Source organism: Megalobrama amblycephala, linkage group LG13 (genome assembly GCF_018812025.1).
Source record: "Megalobrama amblycephala isolate DHTTF-2021 linkage group LG13, ASM1881202v1, whole genome shotgun sequence".
Classification (NCBI taxonomy): domain Eukaryota; kingdom Metazoa; phylum Chordata; class Actinopteri; order Cypriniformes; family Xenocyprididae; genus Megalobrama; species Megalobrama amblycephala.
Window position 1 is genome coordinate 1182364 of NC_063056.1, and position 15934 is coordinate 1198297.

The window sequence follows — 15934 nt, forward strand, 5'->3', positions numbered from 1 at the left end:
GATCAGTGCAGTTTTTGTTTCTGAAAGAAGTTGTGAATGTAGGAGTGTGATTATGCAGAATCGTCGTAATTCGTGATGTTTGGTGTAATTACGGTAATCGGTCGAGTGTCACGCCATCAGCTGACGGGGTGTGTGCTTCGCTTATTTACATTCTGTTAAAACTAAATTATTTATATAAAATACTTAAAAATAATAATAATAATAATACTTAAATAACATCAGAAACAATTTAATGAAACTATATTCTAGCGTATTTATTTACTACTTTTCCCCGGAATCACTGACCCGGAAGTGAAACCACAAAAAAAGCGGGTTTCTGGATTTTATTCATCTTGATTTTATTTTATTATTCCTCGATTGTTTATGAGGAAAAACGAAGGTGAAAAATATTTATATGCAATTGTGCGCACACTCGGACTGACAGTGTCTAATACACATGATATTTCCGTCTAATGTCTGTCTGTATTATTGACCGATTTCTCTCTTTATCATCACAAGCAGCTTTTGCTCATTTTGAAAGATGAACAGCTCATCTGATGCATGTTTGATCGTGTGCATTATGCTTTAAATGTTTTATTTTAACAGCCCACACATGTTCGGTGCGGGCGCTGTGACCCGGAAGTGTTGGATCTGTCAGCGGTGTTTTGGTGCTGGTTCTCCTGTGAGATCGTGCCGCTGCATTAGATGTGATGAACGGCAGCTCCAACCCGCCTCTGGATAAAGAAGAGCACGTTCTGAAGCTCGGAGACAGCTTCGAGAAGAGACCCCGATCATCCTTCCACACCGTCAGATGTGAGTCCGGCAGCCGCGACAGTAAACACACACCTGCAGTCTCCAGAGTCTGAGACTAGCTGAGAACATGACGAACAATAACATCCATCAGCGCACACATCTGATGTGATTATCGTCACTGTGCTTCATTTCGGCGCGATATTAACAGATTAGCCTTCATGGCCCTGATTAAATACAAATCCATTAAAATAGATTGGTAAAACTTTACAATACGGTTCTGAGATTTTACATTAGTTAAAGTCATGAAAGGGAAGTTGTTTTATTCTTTTCTTCTCTATTGTACTGTATATCTGAGCGAAACGCTTCTCAAACAAGAACAAATGTAGGGCGGGGCTTGATTTTGTCTGTGGGGAATTGATTGGATGGTTGTGGTTTGCTATTGGTGTATCTCATGTGAGTGACAGGTTGCCCCGCCCTCATCATCAGAGAAGAGATGTAGGCGGGTCAATGACGTGACAGTCATTTTTTGTTCTTAATAATAATAAAAACAAAGATATGACATCCACAGTGTGTAAGGTAGCACAACTAGATCTCTTTTATTGAATCCAAAAGGTTTTAATTATATTTTGCATCATATAAAGGTATTTTAAAGATTTTGAAGTGTCAAAAGGTCATTTGGTTTAACTGTCTAACCATTCATTTGTGATTTAAAATATCTTAAAATGTAATAAATATATATTTTTTATTCTGGCATGATTTTATAACATCATATATCAACATATTGCAAAATGGTGTTAAAATTATGTGTAGAAGTCGTTGCTTTGTTATGAGAAAGAATGTCCGGAAAAATGAATTTCATTGATCTCATTCAGAGTAACCAATATAAAGGGATCATTTTGGATCAAGTCATGTGGTCAATATCATGTGACAGTATGTGACATTATTCAGACACCTTCAAAGGACCACATGGTTGTGAAGCAAAGTAACTAACTCTCTTTTAACTATTTGAAACATTCATGTTTTCTCTTGATCATGTCCCGAAACATCAGGTCATTCGGTGCAACCGCTATAAAACATGGAAAATTATGTGATATTTTAAAAACTTGTACTAAATATAAAATGTTTGATTGTCCTTTTGCTATCTAGCTAGATATCGTCATTCGGTAAAACTGAAATTTTGGTTAAACCGAATGACTTTTTTGGTGACAAATTTTCTCTTTAACTTCTAAAAAATGACAAAAGCAGTGTTAATTGATTATAAAAACCATATAATGTCATTGTTAACACTTAATAAAACTTCAAAATAAATTATCTCCATTGTGTTTTTTACACTTTTAAAAACCTTATTCATCAATGCAAGAGTGAGGAGAAGATATTCTGATTCAAGATTACCCGGAACATGAAGTTAACACAATAATGATAAATTATTTAGAATAAACACTGCAATATTCATTATAAATCCAAGAATTGTCAACTTCACCAGCAGTAATAATATCCATGGACTGTAATATTCTTGTAGTAATTCTTGAAAACAAACTCCAGTGTTTCTGAGGCTTTGCTTTCGTCCTCAGATGATTTTAAGCCGGCGTCCATCGACACGTCCTGTGAAGGAGAGCTGCAGGTGGGGAAGGGCGAGGAGGTGACCATCACGCTTCCTCACATCCCGGTAAGAGCCGCACTCACGAGAGACTGCTGTGTGTGTGATCTCTGTCTGCGCCGCACTCACTGTCCGTCCCCGCAGGGCTCCACGCCTCCCATGACCGTCTTCAAGGGCAACAAGAGGCCGTATCAGAAGGACTGCGTCCTCATCATCAACCACGACACGGGCGAGTTCATGCTGGAGAAGCTCAGCAGCAGCATACAGGTCAAGAAGACCAGGTGAGAGCGGGAGAGGTGTGTCACATGGGCTGAGGACTGTCATGTGTGTATGACACTATCCCTGTAGTGCAGCAGTCATATATTCATATCATTTCAAATATTGCAATCTAGTTTAAACTAGTGTTATTTCAGTGATATTTTGTGTAATACTGTAATAGATTTATTTTCCGTTTAAATCTTTTTAAATCCTCCTCATTTCATTTTCTTCCATATCGGAGAGAAATGCAGTATATTGATCGGCAGTCGCGGGTCTTTCATGCTGAGACTCATGATGCGTTTAAAAGTTAATGGCCAAACGGATCCTTATAAAAGTACACGTTGTTGTTGCAGATGAAATATAACAGTGATAAGATTAAATAAATATTTTTTTTCAGGTTAAACTGATTATTAGTCAGTCAAAAACCTCTCACCGTCGATCGTACACATCCACCATGTTTGTAGTTTTTTAAACACTTTTTTTTATTTGTGTTTGTAGTTCTGATCGAATCCTCCTCCAAAGCGCAGTGGGTTGTGGTCAATATTAGCTGTTATAGTGTGCACGGATCCACACTGGGAAAATCTGACCATCCAGGGACTTTAGACATACTCTTTTCAACATACTATGCTTTGTGACACACTTATTCTAATCTCACTTACTGTTTAGGATGGATAGTATGGACACTTTCTTCCAATCATTCTTTCAGGAGATTCATCCAGCAATGAAACTATTGAATAATTATGAGTGAGTCATTGAATCATTCACACCAATTAAAAATAATAATTCAATTTTTTTTTTAAATTGACTGCAGCATTTAATATTTTGTCAGAACCTCTAGTAAATTTCTTGTTATTTTGTTTAGTCGTCTATCTAGAATCGTGGGAATCGTGGTCTCTATTGTAAACAATTTGTTTTTTCTTATTATATTTCAGTTTCAGTTTTAGTTATTTTAGTAAATCGTTGAACTAAATGAACACGAGAAATGTTCTTTACATTTTAAATAAATACTTTTAATTTTTTTAAATATTTTATTTTATTACAATTAACATTTATTTTATTTCAAGCAACAATTTTTTTATGGTAGTAATTTTCATTTAAGCTAATATATTTTAGTTATAATAACCCTGGTTTAAACGCACTGAAAAACTGGACCAATTAAATTCCTTCATCTATTTAAAAGTGCACAGCTGCTCTGACTGGTTTAATTATCGATGTGCTCAAAACTGATCCAGAGTCAGAAACGATGAACACTTTCAGCTCAGATACAGAAGTCACACTCGCTCATGTCAGGCTTTTTTATACTGCAGTAAATGTGTGGTGTTTGTGTTTGTAAACATCAGCACATGCAATATTACCCAGTATTCACATCCTGCACTGTAAACATGATTCCTTATAGATGCAGAAAATTGCAGTCATTCTGACTAAAACATGGAATAAGAGCGTTTGAATGGAATCACATGACTGGTAGTGTGTGTGGCGTGTGAATGCAGACGGAGCTCATCCGCACACGTGTGGCCAGTGAAGTGATGTTGAAGATGTTGTTTGTGTTGGTCAGAGCCGAGGGCAGCAGTAAGATCCAGGCCCGTCTGGAGCAGCAGTCGGTGAGAGCCAACCCGCTGACGTCACAGTTCCGCACGCCCGTCAAGCCAGGAGGGGGCGCTAAGAGCTCGCCCGGCAAAGACAACCCGTCACCAGAGCCGCAGCTGGACGACATCAAACGAGGTCTGACTTTATAGGGCTTTTATAGCATTTTATAGTGTAATGCATAATGAGAAAATATTATCAGCATTACGATATGACGTAATTACTCACATTTCTTTTAAACATCATGTTACTTCAGTGCTTCTTTGCTTTAGTTTTAAGTCTCAAAGCTGGGTCAGGTGTTCCAGCTCATGTGTGTGTGTGTGTGTGTGTCTCAGAGCTGCGGGCCGAGGTGGACGTGATCGAGCAGATGAGCAGCAGCGGCAGCAGCTCGTCCTCAGACTCGGCCAGCGGCTCCGGCAGCGGCGCTGAAGACGACAGCTCCGGCAGTGACGCGGAGCAGGACACGCGTCTCTCCCCCAGCGCCAACAACATGGCCAACGGAATCAGCCAATCACAGGGCAGCAACCAGCTGATGAACACTCTCAGTAAGAGTCTCATTCACCTCCTCATTATCAGCTAAACAAGACACACACTCCTAATTCACATTTTATTCATTTCATTTAATTAATATTGATACATTATTATTATTATTTCAGTTTTCATATTTTACGTCTGGGATTAGGGGAAAACAATAAAACTCTAAATAAAACATTGGGTGGAAATATGTTCAGTTGCAGCTGCAGAAGCAGTGTGTTGTGTGTGTAAACAGTTGTTGTTGTTGTTGTCGTCAGGAAATGACCTTCAGCTGAGTGAATCTGGCAGCGACAGCGACTGACACTGTTCCTCATGCTTTCATTCATCACATCAGCTCTTCTGCAGTGCTTTTATCTTCAGCTTTTATGGATTCATGTTAACATTGGAGATATTATGAGAAGTTTTAAAGAATGTAAAATACTTGTATTAGATTTTATTTTTATTGCAAAGGGAAATTTTTGAACAGAGATGGTTGTGTAAATGGGTATGAAATAATATTGTACCTTTAGTTGTTCAGTGTTTTTATGAACTATAGTTCAGTGTTACAAACACCAGCGTACTCTTCTGACTGTAACGTTCACAATGTATGAAGTGTTTCCTACAGTTTGAATTGAGTTGCAGATACAAATAATTTAGGCTCATGTTTGTTGTTATTTTTTTATATGACATGAGGGTCACGACCCTTCAAAGTCCTCCTCCATACCCAGTGTGTGTGTTATCTGTAGATGTCTGTACTGCTTGTTGAACCAAAAGCAAATGTTTAATGTGAACTGGACACAGTATAAATGTTGTATATAGTGTTTGTATTGTCAGATAAAAGACAAAAACAAGAGCTGTCAGTGATTATTGACTGTCCATCTTCACTTATATATAATGCATTATACAATATTGCAGCTTAATGCATTGTATGATCTCATGAATAATTGTAACCACATTTTAATACATTATAATTCTCATCTACTCATTGAACTCAACTTTAGAAGGTATAATGCATTAAAACACATGACAAACAAGCAATTTCAGCTGTAACAAGGAATCTGCATATATTATAATGCATTTGAACCCTCATAATGCATTAAACGCCTGTATACAGCCAGGTCTGTTTGAAATGGTTGAACATGAGCTTATAGAACAGTCATAACTTAATATTTTTCAGCTAAACCCATATTGTATCTGATCAGTAGCTTCTCATTTATGAGTCAATGTGCAGAAGTTTTAAAAGTTTTGAATGTGACCTTGTTTTTACCAGGATATTACTACATTTACCCCCATTTTATTACTTAAAAACAAAGAGAAATTCTTTGAAATTTAAAAAGTTTCATTAACTACAGAAAAATCCAGTGATGCAAGACAATATTTATATATATATTGCTGTCCTCTCTTTTGTATTGTGATGAATATCCCACTTAAAAATGTAAATGTAAGAAAAAAAATGTAGGGCAGTGAATTTGTTCTGCATCAGTTACATTACAAAATTCAGCCATTTCACATTTTTTTCACATTTTCCAAGTATTGAAACAGCAATAACTACATAAAATGAAATAACAAAGGTTGACCATCACAAACATGTTTAAAATTCACGTTTAAAAACAACTAAACATTCATATTGTAACATTTGATGTGATGTATCAGACATTAATAAGAACTGGATCCGTACTGAAGTAAACAGAAATCCGGGACTTTTATTTTGATAACGCGTCGTCACGTCACGCAGTTCCGGCTGCAGCGTCGCTGTCAGCAGCACCATGACAACAGCAGGTCGAGCGAGAGGAGCGGAGATGTGTTGAGCGGTTCTGCTTTACCTCACATTACTGGAGCCAGTCTGACAGGTACAGACTTTATTCCTTCACCTGCAGCGTCACTCTGATACTGTAGAGAGAGAAACTGTAGCAGTTTGAGCGGCAAACTGCAGATTCAGGCGAACATCAGATTCTGTCAGTCACTGGAGGATGAGGAGGGTGATGATTTAAAGGCTCATGTCGTAAACACAGATGGACTGTTGACAGGGTGATCTCCGATTGACTAGAAACATGAACTTCAGATTTAATCTCGAATCATAAGAACATTTCGTGCTTTTAAAGGAACACTGCTCATCATGTAGATGTGATTACTGTTTAATTCAGCTTCTGGAGCATTATCCCCTCGAGTTAAAGTCTGATATCGCTTTAAAGTCACACTGATCTGCACAGACTGACTCATGAGAGATATCAATCACCTTCACACTGTGCTGAAACACCTGATATATACTGCCAGTTTCTGTCTCTGGATTAACTGCTCGTTAATCAGTCAGCAGTAGTTAGGAAAGCTGCTTGGATGGCAACCAATGAGACCTGCGGTCACGTGACCCTCCTGTCACGTCAGCATCAAAGACCACGTGCCCAAAAGAGAGGGAATGACTGAAGAGCTTTTAAAGCCACCATGAAATCAAAATGATTATTGTAAATGATTTACCGGTGCACATCATTATTGCTTTACAGGATTAGTTCACTTTCTAATTAAATTTTCCTGATAATTTACTCACCCCCATGTCATCCAAGATGTTCATGTCTTTCTTTCTTCAGTGGAAAAGAAATTAAGGTTTTTGATGAAAACATTCCAGGATTTTTCTCCATATAGTGGACTTCACTGGGATTCAACGGGTTGAAGGTCAAAATTACAGTTTCAGTGCAGCTTCAAAGAGCTTTAAACGATCCCAGACGAGGAATAAGGGTCTTATCTAGAGAAACCATCGCTCATTTTCTAAAAAAATACAACTGTATATGCTTTATAAACACAAATGAAGGAGAATAATCCTGGAATGTTTTCATCAAAAACCATTTCTTTTCCACTGAAGAAAGAAAGACATGGACATCTTGGATGACATGGAGGTGAGTAAATTATCAGGAAATTTAATTAGAAAGTGAACTAATCCTTTAAATTCCTCGTACTTACTGACCGATTCATCAAAAAAGCTGACACAAACCAAGTTATGTCCACAATGCTGCGTTTCATGAGGAGAAGCTCCTGTATCAGGTGTGGCGGTGAAGCTTTAACATCGAACATCTGACCTGAAGCAGTTCTGCAGTGAAGACCTGAAACTCCTCCAGTGTTTGATGCCGCTGGTTTCACACATAACATAACTATTATTTTTGTTTGGTTTATGCGTGACTTTTATGCATGAAGATCTGATGACACCGACAACTTGGTTTCTGGAGTCTGGTGGACGGTTGGTACTCTCACACTCTCACCTCTGTTCTGCAGGATGTCTCTGTTCAAGGCTCGTGATTGGTGGGCGTTGACGCTGGGCGAGGGGGAGGAGTTTGACCAGGGCTGTCTGTGTGTCGGGGATGTGGATAACAGTGGCAGTGGATACGGTGAGTTAAAGCACTTATTGCCAGTGTTGGGGAACGTTAACGCATTACAATATTGAGTTACTCCCTAAAAAGTTACTAATTACGTTATGAAAAGTATGGTGTTACATTACTTTTGTGTTACTTTTTCTCACCTGGGCTGGGCTTGCTTGTTTGTTTTTTAATAACAACACAAAAGTTCTATTTTTGTCAAATGTTAAACCCCTTTCACACCAAAAGTGAAATGAATAAGCCTCAGGCTGAAGGAAATGCATAATTACTCCTGTACAGTAGAGGGCGCAGCTCAAACAAACCTTTCAGCTGTGATGTCATTCTGGATTAAAGAAGAGTAGGATACAGGAGAAGTTCAACACTCTTATTTATAAATCTAATATAAAGTCATTTTTTTGCTTATTAGTATGGTTGAATCAGATCATTGAACATCAGCAGCAAAGACATTGGTTAATAAAATGAGAATAAATACATAAAGTACATTTGTGTAATTTAATATATTTAATTATTAGTTTTGTGTAATATTCTAAGTTTGCATTTCTCTGTTTTTATTCATTTTGATGAATAATGAATGTTTTCATGTAAGTGAGATGAGTAAATGCTCACATTCAGTCTAGAAATGTAATGATTTCTGCTGCTCGTGTTTGATGAGCTGACGGGATTGAAGTGACCGTCATCCAACTGAATTAAAGGTGCCCTAGAACCAGTTTTTACAAGATGTAATATAAGTCTAAGGTGTCCCCTGAATGTGTCTGTGAAGTTTCAGCTCAAAATACCCCATAGATTTTTTTAAATTTATTTTTTTAACTGCCTATTTTGGGGCATCATTAAATATGCACCGATTCAGGCCGTGGCCCCTTTAAATCTCGCGCTCCCTGCCCCCCCGAGCTCGCGACTATAATACAGTGCATAAACACTGAGTTCACACAGCTAATATAACCCTCAAATGGATCTTTACAAGATGTTCGTCATGCATACTGCATGCATGCGTCAGATCATGTGAGTATAGTATTTATTTTAGAGTTTGATAGTGCTCCGTGGCTAAAGCTAACATTACACACTGTTGGAGAGATTTATAAAGAATGAAGTTGTGTTTATGAATTATACAGACTGCAAGTGTTTAATAATGAAAATAGTGACGGCTCTTGTCTCCGAGAATACAGTAAGAAACGATGGTAACTTTAACCACATTTAACAGTACATTAGCAACATGCTAACGAAACATTTAGAAAGACAATTCACAAATATCACTAAAAATATCATGTTATCATGGATCATGTCAGTTATTATTGCTCCATCTGCCATTTTTCGCTATTGTTCTTGCTTGCTTACCTAGTCTGATGATTCAGCTGTGCACAGATCCAGACGTTAATACTGGCTGCCCTTGTGTAATGCCTTGAACATGGGCTGGCATATGCAAATATTGGGGGCGTACATATTAATGATCCCGACTGTTACGTAACAGTCGGTGTTATGTTGAGATTCGCCTGTTCTTCGGAGGTCTTTTAAACAAATGAGATTTATATAAGAAGGAGGAAACACTGGAGTTTGAAACTCACTGTATGTCATTTCCATGTACTGAACTCTTGTTATTCAACTATGCCGAGATAAATTCAATTTTTGATTCTAGGGCACCTTTAAATGGTTTTTATTTCCGTAAAAAGCAAAACATCAGTGGAGGCGTAACGTTAACGTAGCGGTGGCATATTCTATCCTATCACTAGTTGTGAAAACCTGAGTATGAAATAGTGAGGTCGTTCTCAGATGCCGTGTTCGTTACAGCAGCGTCTCAGAGAAACGACACTGTGGAGAAGACTGCTGACTGAATGAACCGCATGTGTAGCTTATGGGAGTAAAGTGTACCACGACATCATTCGAAAAATGAACATGATTGACATACAGTCCTAGATTATGTAATTGCGTGATTCAGTAAACAGTGTGGTGTGAGTCAGATTCTGTTCTCTGCCTGAAGCTCTTTAAACTCTCTCTCTCTCATCCAGATAAGATAGTAGTGGGCAGTTTCATGGGGATGTTGCGCATCTTCTCTCCACACCCTGCTAAACCGGACGAGCTGACGGAAGCTGACGCGCAGCTGCTGGAGGTCCAGTTCCCTGAGCCCGTCATTCAGGTGGAGCTGGGCAAGTTCGTCTCGTAAGTCTCTCTTCTGCAGTCGGCAGACCATCATCACATCCCTGCAAACCATGATCAGCACATTTAACAGTCTGACTCATCTTCATAGCTGGTCAAGGTCATGTTTGTCATGTGTTTCAGCTGTTCAGAGTTGCTCCATCTGGCAGTGCTTCACCCCAGGAAGCTGTCCGTCTATGCGGTGTCAGGTTGGTTCTCAGATTCAGACCTATACCATATACTGGTACTGCCATGACACTTGGCAAATCTGGAGGTCAACTTCTTACACGTGGTTTTTCTTAGAATCTGTTATCAGTTATTATTAGGGGTGTGACAAGACGGTTAGCTCACGAGACAAGACATGAGATCGAGTTCACGAGAACAAAGATTTTCACACAGTATTTTTAAGAAATCTTCAATGACGAAATGCATGACTAGTAAAATAGTCTGCAGGTACATTTGAAATGTTTTAACTAATCATCTTGTAATGAATGTCATTCCAGTTCTACCATGCATATCTCTTATATTTAAGGTCTTGAATATTAGTCAGTCTGAGCTGATAATATCACCTATCCGTCATATTCTGACGTGATCTTCAGACACTATTCAGTGAATGTGAGCGCAGGTGTGCTGTTGTTTTCTCAGGTACTGCTGGTAATGTTGAACATGGTGACCAGTATCAGCTGCGACTGGTTTATGAACACAACCTACAGAGGACAGCCTGCAACATGACGTATGGCCCGTTTGGGGGTGTGACAGGTCAGTGATGTCATCTATATTGCACACATAATATCAGACTCATTCAAAAATATGGTGAATTAAGCTGTTTATTTGTTTTGTTTTTTTGGCTGTTTGTCTGAAACATTCTCCCGTGATAGATAATTGATCATTAGTGTGATGGACCGCATTCAGTTCAGGTCTTTTCGGTAACACTTTACAATATTAGTTAACATTAGTTAATTAACATTAAAGTGCCTCTATTATGCTTTTTAAATATCGTCTTTCATGCAGTGTGTAAAATAGCTGTTTGTGAACGTAAAAGGTCTGCAAAGTTTTAAAGATCAAACTGCACTAAAACAAAGTGATTCTTCCGAAACGAGTCGTCAGTATTTCCAGTCTCACTTCCTGTTACAGATTTGCATAATGCCTGCCTCTGGTCTTCATTGGCTGAACAGCGTCTCTTCGCCCCGCCCTCAATCACTGTAGTTGTGTCTGAGACTGGAAGAGTTTGATTCATGTTGTTCATGACGCTGTTTTCTGCTGCTAAAGCAAATCCACTTTGATGAGATTGATACGGTAAAACCAACGGCATCGTTACTGTTATCGTATCGCTGTGAATCAAGAGCTGAGTTCAGATATGATAATGAGCGTTTGGTTATGACCAATCACCGCAGACTGGAACCAATCAGAGCAGAGCAGCTGTTGGAAAGGCGGGGTTTAGAGAGACTGAGTCCTCAAACAATTTCGAACCACTGCTACAGAGGATATTATGAGAAAATTACAGTGTTTTTTATCTTGATGCATGTAAATCTGTTGTAGGAGACACAAAAACAACATTAAGATCCTTTAAAATAGAATGTAAGCAATGCAGTGTTACATTTTTTACATTGGTTAAATGAAACAGGATATCTGTGCATTCTGTACATGTATTTTTTTTTAAATCATTCCCTAACTATTTCTGCTTCCCAGAATGCTCTAGGAATGTTGGTTTGTGGTTCCCAGAACATTCTCAGTTGGTTAGCCTGAAAAGTTTTCTTTACGCAAATAGAACGTTCCCTATAGGTTTGGAGAACGTTCCCCTAACATCTGTACGGCAGTAATCATCCATTACGGTATGGATCCGGACGGATGGACGTCAGTAATTATTTGTTACAGTATTTAATAATCTTGTTGAAGTTTGTTAATAAAAATCCAGCTGTTCATTGTCAGCTCATGTCACCTCAGATCCATTAAATAATATTAACAGATACAGCTCTTGATTTTAATAATGTATTAATAAATGCTGAAATAACACTAACTAAGATTAATAAATGCTTTAGAAGAATTGTTCTCATGGATGTATTAATGTTGCTCATGTTAGTCTCAATGAACATCTGCCTGTAGGTTCTGTGTCTTCAGATCGCTCTCGTTCTTGTGAAGAAAGCCGATTAAAGTCGACCCTCTATAAATAAAATAGTGGCACATGTTTGTTTAATAGGATTTTAGACTTAGTACCTGTGTAGTGCAGTTCCCTTACCGGCCGCCTGAGGGCAGCACAGCCTCTCTGCTGGAGATCAACATTAGTCACAGGGTCAGAGACGAGAGCAACAAAAATCAGTGTGAAGAAGTGTTATGCCTGATACTGCAGCTGTACTAGATTTTGATCTTCCCCATTCATATTGATAGCAGCAATACTTGTATCCTTTTACCTGCATAGAAAATAACTTCCTAGGGGACAAAGTGAGAGCTGACCGGCCTTAAAGGGGCTTTTGTTCAGAGTTCATCTTTCTTTATGTATAACATAAAGGGAAACACATAGAAAATGGCCGGTATCTCAGAGTTCAGAGCCTTTTGTTTGGGAAATACTTTTAAACAGAGGTTTATTCTGATTGGATGAGCTGCTTTAAGGCCAGACATGCACCATAAATGACCTACATATAAATCATGTTGAATATGAAAATAGAAATCAGTTTGCTCCTGGTTGAAGCTTTATCCGCGCAGCACCGCTTCCTAATACTACTGCGCGTGTCTTTGTGTCTCTCGGCTCAGTGAGTGTTTCTTCTGCGTCTCCTCAGGTCATCATTTCATCTGTATCCAGTCCATGGATGGGATGCTGATGTTTTTCGAGCAGGAGAGTTATGGTTTCGGACGCTTCCTGCCGGGCTTCCTGTTGCCCGGCCCGCTGAGCTACTGTATCCGCACAGACTCCTTCATCACCGTCTCCTCCTCACGGCAGGTGGAGTGCTACAGGTCAGACACACGCCCTTCCTAGTGCACTTCACCTACAGTCACTGGATATATGCCCCATACTCAGACTCTTTCTTATTGAGCTTACAGGATATATATCAAATGCAATAATATCGTAACAGGAAAACAGGTCTTGTCAGAGAAAGTGTTAACGGCAGTATGAACTGACAGCGATATCTAAGGGCTTTCAAGTTTTTCAGCTAACCTAGCTAGTTCTTTTTTATTGTTGACGTTTTATTTTATTTAAATATTTACAGTCTAAAAAATGCTGGGTTGTTTCAATTTAATTAAATAAATTTTTAAGCTCAACAGTAGGGTTTGTCCATATTTGATCCAAACATGGGTTGAAACAACCCAGCATTTTTTAGACTGTAAATATTAATGAGAAGAAGAAAAAGAAAAAAAACTTTTTAGATCTGCATATGTGATGGACATCGGTTATGCTCATCTTTGACATGAAAACATCTTGAGTAAAACAGCGATGCGACCCGTTTTACAGAATACAGAAGTGTGTTGTGCATAACCCTTATTGTTTTAACGATGTGTGATCTGATATTATCAGAAAATGAATCAGTCCTTTTGAACCAATCGGTTGAATGAATTATTCAATGACTCACTCATTAAGACCAATTCACTTATACTACACCCTAAAAGCATGTACTCTTTTTGTGAAGAAAGTACATACTTTTGAGTGTGTAGCAGAAGAGTAGACAAGCTTTCGCATCATTAAATTGTGTCTTTAACGAGTGCTCTGTCGCAGTTACGTGCAACCTGTTAAACTGAACTGTCAATCATTTTGTCACAGTTAACATCCTCCACATTTAATTTCCTATTATATCGGAGAGGAAAGAAGCATATGGATCTGTAGTTGTGGGTATTTCGTGTTGAGGCCTTCCTCATGTGTTTGCATAATGATGCATTTAAAAGTTAATGACCAAACAGATCTTTATAAAAGTTCACGTTGTTGCAGATGAAATATAACACTGATAAGATTAAATATTTTTTATCAGGTTAAATGCTGATTATTGGTCAAACCCTGTTATCTAAACCAAATCCACCATGTTTGTAGTTTTTTTTTAACACTTTTTATTCATGTTTGTAGTTCTGAACTGAATCCTCCTCTAAAGCGCAGTGGGTTGTGGTCAATATTAGCCGTTATAGTGTGCACGGATCCACCCTGGGAAAATCTAGCAGAAATAGTAGACCATCCGGGGACTTTAGACATACTCTTTTCAACATACTATGCTTTGTGACACACTTATTCTAATCTCACTTACTGTTTAGGATGGATAGTATGGACACTGGGACGCAGGGAAATGCTTCGTTCCTAAAATGAATCAGGCGTTTGAACGAATCAGTTGATGAATGACTCTTTTATATTTAAAGTATATTTCATTTTTTTAAAATAATTTCAGTATTCAGCATTTTATTTTTAAAACATGAATCTGAAAACATTATTTATGCACGTGTAACTGCAGGTTAAATGTATTCATTAGTCCGTCTTCTGTGCACCTCTGCAAAGATGGTGATACTGATTTCATTTGATTGGGAACAGCACTATAGTGTTGTTCTTATTCTAACTGGATTTATTTAATAAATGTAAGACATAAAAGATGATGCATACATTTCATTAGGTAAGAAATATTGCCATAATAAAGGTAAAAATCAATTTAAACCTGTTGGAAAAGTTAATTCTGTCACTGCTGTGAATGAACCACTGCACAGAATATGAAGAAGATGAAGAGCTTCGTGAGTCAGCGGTCCACGACAGACCTAAACCAGCAAAAAACACACTCAGTGTCGTCTAATTATCATTATCCACAAAATCACAGAAAATACTGAAATATCTCTTAATATCTGGGCATTCCATACATCATTCCTGGTTCATATCTTGAAACATGTCATTGTTGTACAGGAGTGTAGCAGAGACACAAACAGGTGTGGAAGTGATATGTGTGATGACTATGGAAGGTTGGGTGTAACACTATTATCCTCAGAGATGTCACAAGGGAATGTTTTTACATCCAAATCAGATTTCCATCGATTGATCGCCGCTGTTTATTTTTGCTGCATTGCAAACGATACGGGTCATGTTTCATTTCCAGACACATCTAGGCATGTGACCGTATCAAATCCTAATATCACAATAGTTGCTGAAGCTTTTATCACTTCCTTCCCTCGTTGTTGTGATGTCACAATCATGTTGCATTCTGGTCTGTGGATCTGCCTGAAGTGTACATGAGCAGACTCAATATCGAGGGATCGACATGCATGTTCATTATCGTGAGATATGGCATTACCGTATAACCACTTGTCTATAAGTAAGCTGACGTCATCAAAGATTTTTAAAAATATATTAAAATGGAAAAAGAGTTATTTATATCACAATATTACTGTTTTTACTGTGATGAACATGAGCGACAGCACATGGATCTGAGCTTTAGTGATGGTGTCGAATTTATCCTGCTTTATTCACGTACTCAGATGTTCATGACTGAATGCTTTAGTATCGATGTGATTAAGCAATGCCAATTTAATTATAATGTCAATTTGTCTTTAGAAATCTTTATTCAACAAAAATATCTACTGAAACACAATTCTTCTGTGTTAAAAAATAAGTAGATCTCTACTTGATGACATTTCTCATAATGGTCTAATATCCTCTTACCTTCTCCTCACATTCTCCTCAAGAACAATAAGTTCATATCATCTCCTGTATGTAGTGTTTAACTTCATTAAACTAATAACATAGATTTTCATAGAATTGATAAGAGCTTGACGTATGTGAACAACCTCATTTGTTTTTGCGTGACAC

At 38.1% G+C, this 15934-nt stretch overlaps 2 protein-coding genes across 4 annotated transcripts in view; both read left to right on the plus strand.

The window, feature by feature from the left end:
* Positions 1–241: 241 nt before the first annotated feature.
* eaf1 (ELL associated factor 1) lies at positions 242–5532 on the plus strand. The gene is made up of 7 exons (XM_048152818.1): positions 242–379; positions 586–792; positions 2304–2398; positions 2474–2610; positions 4143–4309; positions 4507–4716; positions 4963–5532. The coding sequence occupies exons 2-7, from the start codon at positions 690–692 to the stop codon at positions 5004–5006; spliced, it is 756 nt and encodes a 251-aa protein (XP_048008775.1). The 5' UTR covers positions 242–379; positions 586–689; the 3' UTR covers positions 5007–5532.
* A 138-nt stretch (positions 5533–5670) lies between these two features.
* Positions 5671–15934, plus strand: part of bbs9 (Bardet-Biedl syndrome 9) — a 114258-nt gene continuing 103994 nt past the window's right edge. For all 3 annotated transcript variants that reach the window (XM_048152795.1, XM_048152796.1, XM_048152797.1), the window contains exons 1-6: positions 5671–6534; positions 7946–8058; positions 10047–10197; positions 10318–10382; positions 10819–10932; positions 12948–13122. In XM_048152795.1, the coding sequence (XP_048008752.1) occupies positions 7947–8058; positions 10047–10197; positions 10318–10382; positions 10819–10932; positions 12948–13122 (617 nt within the window). In that variant the 5' untranslated portion in view covers positions 5671–6534; position 7946. The remainder of the gene's footprint in view (positions 6535–7945; positions 8059–10046; positions 10198–10317; positions 10383–10818; positions 10933–12947; positions 13123–15934) is intronic.

Bases quoted from the DNA above. Each gene is read 5' to 3' on its own strand.
- eaf1 (XM_048152818.1), top strand. From the start codon at position 690: ATGAACGGCAGCTCCAACCCGCCTCTGGATAAAGAAGAGCACGTTCTG. The intron at 2,611-4,142 runs GTGAGAGCGGGA...TGTGTTGGTCAG, and splicing joins ATACAGGTCAAGAAGACCAG to AGCCGAGGGCAGCAGTAAGA. The intron at 4,310-4,506 runs GTCTGACTTTAT...TGTGTGTCTCAG, and splicing joins GCTGGACGACATCAAACGAG to AGCTGCGGGCCGAGGTGGAC.